The sequence below is a fragment of the Dermochelys coriacea genome, chromosome 20, assembly GCF_009764565.3.
Source record: "Dermochelys coriacea isolate rDerCor1 chromosome 20, rDerCor1.pri.v4, whole genome shotgun sequence".
NCBI classification, from domain to species: Eukaryota; Metazoa; Chordata; order Testudines; family Dermochelyidae; genus Dermochelys; species Dermochelys coriacea.
In genome coordinates this window covers 6,422,642-6,433,936 of record NC_050087.2, presented here as the reverse complement: position 1 = coordinate 6,433,936, position 11,295 = coordinate 6,422,642, and the positions used below count along the sequence as shown (strand labels likewise).

At 45.5% G+C, this 11,295-nt stretch overlaps 1 protein-coding gene across 2 annotated transcripts in view; it reads right to left on the bottom strand.

The window, feature by feature from the left end:
- Positions 1 to 975: 975 nt before the first annotated feature.
- SP1 (Sp1 transcription factor) overlaps positions 976 to 11,295 on the bottom strand; it is a 34,313-nt gene continuing 23,993 nt past the window's right edge. For both annotated transcript variants that reach the window (XM_038378460.2, XM_038378461.2), the window contains exons 4-6: positions 11,120 to 11,285; positions 9,234 to 9,433; positions 976 to 8,110 (exon numbers count right to left, since the gene is read on the bottom strand). In XM_038378460.2, the coding sequence (XP_038234388.1) occupies positions 7,794 to 8,110; positions 9,234 to 9,433; positions 11,120 to 11,285 (683 nt within the window). In that variant the 3' untranslated portion in view covers positions 976 to 7,793. The remainder of the gene's footprint in view (positions 8,111 to 9,233; positions 9,434 to 11,119; positions 11,286 to 11,295) is intronic.

The following is an 11,295-nucleotide window of genomic DNA, read 5'->3' as shown; positions in this document are numbered from 1 at the left end:
GAATGAGCGCTACAAATAACTGCATGAATACCGTGTCTAGACTGCATGAATACTGTGTCTGGTTCTGGTCACCCAGGATATAGTGGAACTGGAAAAGGTTCAGAGAAAGGGAACAAAGACCATCAAGGGTATGGAATGGCTTCTGTATGAGACACAAAAGTTCAGGGCTGTTCAGCTTTGACAAGAGACGACCAAGGAGTGATGTAATGGAGGTCTATAAAATCATGAATGGAGTGTTATTTACCCTTCCCCACCATACAAAAATCAGGGGTCACCTAATGCAATTAATAGGTAGCAGGTTTTATACAAAACAAAAGGAAGTACTTTTTCACTCCACCCTCAATTAACCTGTGGAACACATTGCCATGGGATATTGTGATAGCCAAAAGTATAACAGGGTTCAGAAAAAGAACTAGGTAAGTTCATGGAAGATAGCCATTGTTGGATCTAACAGCCAACATGGTCAGGGACTGGAACTTCATGCTCAGGGTGATGCTAAACCCTCTTGACTGCCAGAAAACAGCACTGGAAGATGGGGGTGGATCACTCCAAAATTGCCCCTTTTCTGTACTCTCCCCCTGAAGCTCTGGTACTGGCCACTATTGGAAGACAGAATTCTGGGCTAGATGGCCCACTGGTCTGACCTAGCATGGCAGTTCTTATGAACAATAAAGTTCAAGACAGTTGGACACATGTTGGGTTTGTCTCTTCATCTGTGATAAAGATTTTCTCCACCAGATTCCAACAGAGCCTGATCCACAGCCCGATGAAGTCAATGGAAAGATAGCCTACGGCCATCCAGCAACACTTGCTTTCTCATTTGCTACAGTGCTGTAGGAACAAAAGTACATTTACAAACAGCAGTCACCAAGAAGCAAGGCAACAGGTATTGGGCAAAGGCGCTTGAGCTCAAGGTGAATGCCAACAGGCACTGAAATATTCTTTACTCTTTAAAGCACAAACTTCACCACGCCATCCGTAGACGCTTGTTTATTTACCTTAAAAAAAAAAGTTGTAATCTGTTTACAAAGGAGCCAAACTACATTTTAATCTAATCTTTGTACAAAAAAAAAAAAAAAAAAAAAAAAAGCACTTTTAAAATGTGTTTCAGACATCATTAAATCGGCAATTGGATTTAAAAAAAGCACAAAGACATTATTACAGGATAAAACAGTCTTTACACAGCGAGAGAATTATTGCCAGTGTTACAGGTTGCACGAAGCGTGTGCTGTCAGCACCCAAAAAGGTGAATCGAATTGAGGCTCCTGTTTGGAATGATGGGGGAGGCGGTCAGAGGAGGGACCAGGGAGCTACAGGAAGTGCTGGTGAAATGGTTTCACTAACCCTCAGGGGGGTATTGGCGCATGTTAGCTCACAAAAGCAACGGGCATTGGCTTAAACTAGCCACGCCCCATGCACACAACCCCGCTGTAATGCATAGAATAGTGGACACATGTTATTTCCCTAGCAGGCGGGGTGGGGAAAGTGAATTGCTAATCAAGTTTAAGGAAAAACAGGGCTGGGTAGATTAAAGCGGGAAGAGACCATTTTGAGCCATCATGGGGTTAAAAAAAAAATTGTTAAAAACAGCCCAGTACAATCCTGCCTGCAAATGGTTTGGCCACTTGGAACCCCTGTATAAAAAGGCACAGTTAATTCCACAGGGAACTGCAGATCTCAAAGTTATACAGGCGCTCCCCGTTGCATCCTGAGAGCCTGACACAGAAGCAGCCAGTCATGTGCTTGGGTGAACAGTGCAATTCATTTAACGGAAGCAACAGACATGGGGGTGACACCTAGCCCCACTGACGTCAACAGGAGCTTTGCCTTGGTTGTAAACGGGGTCAAGATTTCCCCCACTGAGTTTGCAACAGGGCCATCAGCATTGCTGCCCAAACCACCACAAACCAACCCAAACTTGTTACCGTAGGATACAAAGCAAGGATACCAGGCTCAGCATGGCACATGGATCTTGGCACAGCCCGCTGTGAGCCAGCTACAGACAGTCAACTGCGGTTGCGTAAACAAGGCAAGCCGAATGAGCAGAGGAGGGTGATGGGTATTAACGAGCGACTGTCTAATGAGACCAGAGAGGCTAATGAATGCCAAAGTGACCTGAGCAATGGCAGTGAGGTGCCCGGTGAAGTCCATGAGAGCTGTGGCTGGTCAGCAGGGACGGAGAAATCTCATTTCTAAACCCCAAGGCGAAATTTTCTTTTGCAAATGGAGAGGTTCTTCAGATCCCCAGGAGCTGCAGCAGCCCAAGAGTACATTCTCCCTCTGCCACCTCTTCTTCCCACTGCCCCCAAAGAGCTGGGCTTATCTAAGACACAAAGGCCTAGATCCACAAAGGTATTTAGGATTCTAACTTCCACTGAAATCAATGAAAGTTAGAAGCCAAAAACCTTGTGGATCTGGGCCAGAGTGGCTATGGAGTTGTAGCGAGATTCTCAGATACTTTATGTTCTTTGTATTAGCTGGTCCATCATGTACGTTAACAGGACCGGGGTGGGGACGGGACATTGGGAATTAGCCTTTAGCAAACATCTATCCTACAGTTTTTGCCTGGATTTGGGCAAGAACTGCATTGCCCTTGCAGCTAGGACCAGCCACTTCACATAGGTTCAAGGCACAGTCCATACCCGTGTTCTTCTGCTTGTTTTCCATCTCCAATCTATAAAAAGTTGGTGCTGCTGCTCTTGGATCTGACATATGGTAGAGCCGTGTCTACAAGCTGTGCCGAAGCATCCATGCTTCCTATGTAGACAGGAAAACTCCTTCTGTCAATGGAGCTAATTCACCTCTCAGAGGCAGTAGCCAGGTCAACAGAAGATCCCATTGACCTTGCCCCATCTACACTGGGAGTTAGGATGACCTATCTACAGCACTCAGGGCCCACAATCTTTCACAGCCCTGAGCGATGTCACGAGGTGTAACGGGTCTGATTTTTAAGATTTTAAATCACTGAGGAGCGGAGACACATGCAGGGCCATTTTTTTCCACAGGAAACTACAGATTAATTCTGGTTCCTTAATGGGGGGGAAAAAAAGCACCATTCCTCTGTGGTGAGCTTTCCATTGCTGGGACCTGTTCAACAAGGTCACAGTGAAACCTGTAGAAACCTCAGTCCAAAGAATATTCCTCAAAGACGGCGCTTTAGAAACAAGGCAATACCGTCCAAGCTGACCACTACTTTCCCTTCTAGTTAGGATACACTACCCCACAAGGACAAGGAGATTACAGTTAGGGATCCTTTCCAACCCTTCTAAGGTTATACTAGGCTTCTTAAGCGAAAATCCTGGATTAGTGGACAGTTATGTGGACGGAAGATGAAAGTACATTATGTTCTCAGTGGAGACACGGGCTCCCCCAGCATTATGCTGCATTTGACATACTGGATAACTACTGAATATGTGGTCACCAAGTGATGTAACCTGGATAGTTTCCAGAACTTCTCTAAATCTACCTTTGACCTCAATACATCAAAGAATGCAAGTGACAAGGAGGAATTGGCAATGTTCTCAGGTAGCTGTTCTAGCAATGGGCACCCGAATAGCCTAATGAGGCAGTTAATGAAATATGTTTTTTGTTTTTTTCGTTTTTTTTAAACACTGCTTTCTACTAACCATCCATAGCTTCCAGTATTCACAAGATGCGGAAGATATTGACATTTGACACAACTGGAATTCATAGTGCTTCACAGATTGTTAAAAAAATACAAAGTTTCCTATATAAAAATATACAAGTCCAAAAATAGAGATAGAGAGAAGAAAGAAATCAGCCAGAGGAATTTACAGTGATAGCTAAGATTCTTCCCTCCCTGTATTTATTTTTTTAAAAGGTAAAAATGTGTTCACACTTCACAGTTTGGCAGGACTTTGCCTCCTGCCAGCATGCACCAATTTCTGCTTTGAAGACAAGGAGGCATTTTGCAGGTGCAAAGGGGGAGGTACTGCTGTTTGAAACTGACAAAGCATGCTGATGATCTGACAACACAGACACAGAGTCTGGTGAAGGAAGGTCACCAAGCAGTCATGAATTAGTAAAGGTACAAAACTCTCACATCCCGCTGTGGAAGAAATCTCTCTCCAAACCTAAGTGAGCGAGCCACACCCAGAATGAAGACAAGGGAACTGGCTGACAGACAGACCTTGCCAAAAATTTAACTCAGATCTGAGAAAGGAACCTGTAATATCCCCCAGTTGCAGGGAATTTTCATATAAAGTTAAACAAACAGGATTTTAAAGCAAACAAGACAATTGGGGATTAGTGCTGAGGTTTGCATTACACTAAAAAAAAAGAAGTTACTTCTGAGTGATTGGCTCTTCAGAGCCCAGCTACCTTGGCAACCATGGTCAGCCTGTGTGTCTTAATGGCAGCTTGATTAGAAATACCCGCTCCTGGTGTTCTGGGTTGCATCACATCCCATGATGAGGGGAAAGAATTTGGCTCTCGTGGAAGAGAAAAGGGAATTCAGAGAGAAGTTGCCTGTCTGCGGTATTGTAAGCTAGCAGCACAGAAGCCCCTGGTCATTTTAGGATGATCTGTTACTGCTATCCCATGATACTAGTCTGACTAACGCATCTGTTTCCCCACCTCGCCCAGAATTCAGTTCTCTAGAACTCAGCTGGTTTGACGCAGGAAGGATGCTTAGATCCCAGAACTGCAGTGTCCAAGCAATAATCTTCCGAGAGGCACACTGTAAGCTTCTGTTTGATTGGAACACTGTGTTCTCATTGGCTATTCCTGACCCAAAAGCCTTGATGCATCATCTCCCTCACTTTCCAAGCAACACTAGAATAGAGAAGAAACCTGCTATAGTAGACTCAGCAAAAACCACCTCTCAGTGTCGGTGCCTATGAGTGGCTCTCTTATCAAAACTGCCTCTATGCTCTCAGCAACTGGTCTAGGAGAGCTATTGAAATAATTAAGAACATCCACTATTCCTGAACTTTCTTATAAAGCCCCTAAGCACACGGCATCTGCCTCATTTCAAGTGTATTCTCCTTACGTAGAACAGGTTAAAAGAAGTGTTTATATGCAAGGTGTATATAAAATATACAGCAGAATCACACATGCTTTTAGTTAGAGAGAAAGTAAGCACCATTTACAGGTGTGATTCAGGTTCATATAAAGTTTTATTTCATCTCAATGTTGTTTGGGGTTTCTCCCTACCAAACAGGTTGCCTTCCTGCAATTCCATGCACATGCATAAAAAACTTCCTAGAAGCCTCCCAGCAAAAAGCATGAAAAGGGAATGGAAGAGAGTCCAACGCCTCCATGTGTGCTGAAAATCAGCAACAACCGTGGGACCAAAATGTGAAGAGAGACACTGATTCCACTGTAATATCTGCCCTCCCACTTGCTACTTACCTCTTTCCTTCCTCTTTTTGAGAGGAACAATTAACACTGGCCTAACACTATCCTCTGCACCCAACACCAAATTTTTGTTTTAAACGGTTTGATAGATATTATATATAGTTACACAATCAATAGCAACCCATACAAAGGGATTTTAGTTTTTAACTTCCAAAGCTGCTGCATTTTCCAACAGAGTTCCAAATATAAAAACCTTTCCACACATCAGACACAGACCTTTGCCTCCTGCTCTTCCAGACAAGGGCTCTACTGCAGCTCAGCCTTGATGCTGGTTAATGCAAACCCCAATGTTTCTACCTTCCTCAGCAAAGGGATTCAACAGAAGATCCAGCTTACAAATTAAAATCACTACCACCTGCCTGCACTAATAAGCTATCGAACACCAGGTTGCAGGAGTATATGGCAGTTTCCTGCATTTATTTTTATATGAAAACACACCAGAACACTGCTTATCATCCTAATTAAATAAAATTCACCTTATTCCTAGAGGATTCTTCAAGCCCTTGTTTTTCCATCAGGTGTCTCTGAACCAAAGATTTACTAAAGAAGTCACCAAGCACTGAAATGCATGAGTTCACGAATGACACGCAGCTTCATTATCAAGGATGATTTGTGGGTTGAGGGAGGGTGGGTGACACATAAAGGTGACTGAATTCTCATCTGGAGGGATTCTAAATCCTGAAGCCCCCACAATCTACAGTGCACAATGTCCTCTTCCTGCAATTTTATGCTGTCGTAGGGACAGCTCGCTCCGTTTCAGCTGGGCTTCACAGAAGGGCTAGGGGAAACGGACAGGCCTTAGGGAACACCCACTTTGTTGTGGCTGCAGCAGGAAGAGAAGGGCGGGGGACGAAGAGTGAGTTGGACAGAGGAGTCTAGAACGATTCAGAACTACCAGCCTCCGGACCCACCATGGCCTTGAAAAAGACTAAGAGGAAAAGATGGCCAAGAAATTCCTTTGTTTCCAATTACTGGTTTGGAAATCTCTGAAAGAACGGGGAAGTCTTGGAGACAGAAAAGCAATGTAGTGTTGGAAGAAAAAAAAAATCTGGCAAGATGATGTGATGATTTAATCTGAATAAGAGACATGCGTCCCATTAACAAACAGCCCCAGCACAGGGCCGTGTAACATGTCCACTAAGCACCAAATGCCTGATGTCCATGTCTGGCAGACAAACTCCCTGCCACTTACAAATGTACCAGCAGCCTGCCAGTCTGACCAACAGTCTATTTCTACTCACCCTCTGCACTAGCATCATCAGCTGCTCTGCAGTGACCCTCAGATTAGGGATGCAAACAGGCATCCCCTTCATGCTACATTTTAACCAGACTAGGTACAATACTCTGGATAGACACAGTGTTATCTGTGGTCTCTTCTCCACTGCATTTTCAGCTAATTCATTGTTTTTTGCCACTTGACACTCGAGGTGTCTTCATCTCACCAGCCCTGGACACACCGACATTGGCGTTTTGTTTTTAAGACCGACTGCAGAAAAATAAATTTGCCCAAGACTCCCCTTCCCTTCCCTCCCCCGCAAAAAACTCAGAATGCATTATGGGTCCCGGACCCTCTTCTGGTAAATAGCTCGAGTGAACCCGCACAAAAACCTTTACAATCAATTTTACACGTACACTTATGCTCAGAATGAAACAGCAAGGGTTAAAATAACTCTGATAGGAGAATCTCTGCAGCAAATACAATTTAAAATAAAGCAATGAAGGGATTAAGGCAGGGGAAGGAAGAGGGTGACTGTTTTATATGAAGAAAACCTCACCCAAATAATTAAAAAAATTAAGGAAAAAAAGAAACCTAAAAGCAGAGCATACAAAAGGCTAATTTTCTTAAGGTTACAATGTAAAATGTAATATAGCATCTGAACAACAGCTTGGGTATTGTCTCATTAACTACCCACGGGGTCATCTGTTCAAAGATAAGGCATCCAAAATAGACCAAACACTTTGGTCGCAGCAATTTTTTCCCTTGCTCAAATGAACACATTTTATATTTTTATATATATATATATAATAATAATATAGAATCTTTTTTTTTTGCGCTAAAAAGTATTTCAATGATCATATACATTTACCAAGGCATGTTGGCATCGGGGTACCTACTGAGGGAAAGATAGGGGAGAAGTTATGAGGGAGAGGGGAAAGTCGAGTCAAAAAAAGCTCTGGCATCCCCATGTAGTCACTGGGCCTCAGAGGTCTGAGCCGATCGCCGGGCCTTGTTTTCAAGTAGCATTCCTGGCAGAGAGGAACTGGGCACTCGTGCTAGAAGGTGTAACCGACCCTACCCTCTCAGCACACGAGCAACAAAATATTTATCTTCTCCCTCTCCAGTCGGCTCTTAGACCCATGCTACCTTGAACCCCAGATTTGGACATTGTCCATGACTTGTGGTTCACAGAATCTCAAAATCCATTCCCACTGATGTTGATGGACTGAAGATCTGCCACTTGCATGACATTGATGCCGCTGCTTGCAAGGCGTGCGATGCCCTCAGGACAAATGGCTTCCATGGCCACCATGTTGGTTGCGATGAGGGCCGATGGGGTTGGCCCACTGTTTCCCTCCGAAGTCCCTGAGTCCATGGAGACCGCAGAGACGTTCATGGCCACATTGTTGGCTGTGCCTCCCTTCTTGTTTTGGTGGGTCTTGATGTGCTTGGACAGGTGGTCACTCCTCATGAAGCGTTTTGGGCACTCCGGGCAGGCAAATTTTTTCTCACCTGTAAACAGCAACGGGAGAGAAGAACTGCTCAGCCATTTCAACAATGCGCTTGCTTAACGTCCTTATGGGAAGCCAAACCTTTCCACCAGGAAGAGCCACACTGTAACACACACACACACACGGGTTCAACATACAAACTGAACTCTGAATAGGAAGCAATTTTCAGCTACTGCCTGGATGAAGCTCACAGAACAACCTCGACAGGTATTAAGAGAGAGAGGGGTGCAGCACTTTTCAACTGCCCTTCAGTGAAAGGTAGCTTATTTCTGAGGGGCAGAGCCCTGCTCTCACAAGACTTGCAGTCAGTGCCTTTGCCAGCTGCTAACATCCAAGTGTCTTCATATTCTCCTCTCACCGGCTTTCTCCTTCACTTTATACAACTTCTGACCAAAGCAGATTTACTGGTGATGAAAACATACCAGGTGTCAAAAGCCACATTTAGTTACAGCACTAGAACCAAAGTCTCAGAATTACGTGGGATGTAGCAAGGAAGAATTCATCCACCCACTTGCCAAACTGAATCTATTATGTAGAGTAAAAAACACCCTCTCCCCCAAAATGTTGTGGGCCCTAACCCTGAACTGTGAATCATGCACTCACACAGAGCCCCCCGGATTTCAACAGGGCTCTGCTCAGTGTGGATGCTCTCAAGAGTGAGATCGGGTTCAGATGTGTTATTTCTTTGGCTCTGTCTCCATGATGGCCTCTCAAACCCTCTCACATTTATCTCCCCCTACTCTGAATGTTAGCCTCCCGCAGGGGGAAGTTTCTGAACCGTTCTAGCTGTTCCTTGTTTCGGAGCTCCTAAGGCGAGGAAAACATCTCAGCTGAAAGTACTGCAGAAGATTCACTTGATGCAGCTGCCAACGAACAGAAGAGTCATGGTTTTGTACAGCTGGTGACAGAACCTGTAAATATACTTGTACTGCAGAAACACAAAGCAACAGATGATGAACAGTGGGCAAACACCAGGCCCATAGTGGAGAGTGCTGGCAATCACAAGGATCTTGGAAACCCTTGCAACATGCAGACAAGGCTAGAGAAAAAGTGAAGGCTCCCCCACCCCCGGCTTTAAGTGCGCCTTTGCTCCCTGCGCAGCCAGGGCAGGTTCCCGGGCTTACCTGTGTGCGTGCGCTTGTGTCGCTGCAGCTCGTCACTGCGCGTGAAGCGCTTCCCGCAGAACAACCAGCTGCAGACGAAAGGTCTCTCCCCGGTATGCCACCGGAGGTGAGCCCGCAGGTGGGACGTCTTGCCATACACCTTCCCGCACCCTGGGATGTGGCAGATGTGCTGTTTCTTCTTACCGGGATCCCCAGAACCCCTGGAAGAATCCAGATCAATCAAGGCATCAATTTACAGAGCCTTTCCACTCTCGCTAACAGGGAGATGAAACATCAGCTTCCTAAACGTGGCTGCTGAGCTCACACAATGGAAACCGCAGGTTACCAGTCACTGATCAGAGCACTGACTAGACATGCCTACTTACTGCTCAGATGCTGAGCTGACATTAGAAACACAGGGAAGTGGGCAGGACGGTCTCCTGGCTAGAGGAATCAGGGCTCTCTAGTCTTGGCTCTGCTCAGTGACCACAAGCAAGTCAGCTCCCAGTCAATGCTTCAGTCTAACCCTCTGTCAAACGAAGGGGACGTCCGCGTCCTTGGGGATTGGTGGATACAAGATACTCCAGAGATAAAAGGTGCTGAGCACTATTGGGTTGGTAACTGTATCCACACCTTTGGAGGACAGGTTCTTATAAAGAGTGAAGTGTTATTGGGAGAATCAAACCTGTACCACGTGTGCACGAAAACACTCCCCAATTAAAGTCAGACTGGGAACTGTTACGAGCAGGTAAACTGCTAGTTTTAAAAAATCTAAGTGGGGGGGGGGGGGAAGAGAATGGGTGTGAGGGCTTCAGAGTCACTTAAATCCTCAGTGAAAAAACAGAAGAGGTTGCAACCAGGAGCCTCTTCAGGAGTCGTCAGAAGACATGGCCCGACAGGTGGCTCCTCAACAAATCTGCCCCTATTTTCACTGTGTACGTAAGAAACCTTTTTGTTCCATGGGGTCTCTCCCCACTCCCCTTTCAATACATTTTTAACTAAAAATTCTCCAATGTAACAAAGCCACTGTAAAAACAATGGGGCACGCAGGCTGGGCCCAACAATGGGGCACGCGGGGTATGACATGAAGAGCAAGTCAATGGGAAAAGAGGAAGAGGCGGTGGTAGGGAGGGGACAGAGGGAACGGGAATGGCTATGGCTGCATTCACAGGTTTTAAAGGAAAGGAGTACCCGTGGCACCTTAGAGACTAACAAATTTATTAGAGCATAAGCTTTCGTGAGCTACAGCTCACTTCTTCAGATGCTGCTCTAATAAATTTGTTAGTCTCTAAGGTGCCACAAGTACTCCTTTTCTTTTTGCGAATACAGACTAACACGGCTGCTACTCTGAAACCTAAAAATCTTTCAATTACTCATGGAAAAGTTTTAAGGGAAAAACAAAACCAAAGACTCTGAACAGCTTTCATGTGTAAGTTTAGTTTCAGGAGCACCCAGGGACTATAACACTAGCTGTAACCAAAGCAGAACGTTAGTAGATTTAGTGCAAGTTTCCCTCCTCCTCTCATGCAACTGAGCTGATGCCAACCCATTCTGACATCATCAGCCCCTCACTCCACTATTCCAGTCCTACAAGAATGGGAACTGGAGAGACCAAGATTGCTCAGTTCTGACCACAGCAGTTTAAAATGAGGCACCCAGCATGTGCCCCAAAATAGCTGATACCCACCCTTCACCAGACCTGGCCTAGGGCTCCCAGGAGAGAGCACTACTGCAATTATCCGACCTGTCAACCTATTTTATTAAGAGTGCGGCCTGGATTGACTTTAGCTCTCAAAGACCAAGGCTGCTAAGCGACCTACAGTCTCCATCCCTCTGGGTTTCAAACTCCCTACCATCATATTGACAATCCCGCTTACAGTCTGAGGTACCTAATTAGCAAATCCTACCTTCCTTCGCTGTCTTTGCAGTATGGGCAGGTGCAGGCTTCTCTCCGCATCCTTCGGCCTTGTGGCTGTGGGTCAGGACTAGTCTCCCCTTCTTCCACAGTAGCGTTTTCGTCTCCCATTCCGTCACCCCCTCCACTATGCAGGCCCAATTGAGCACCATGATCACCTACAGGGAA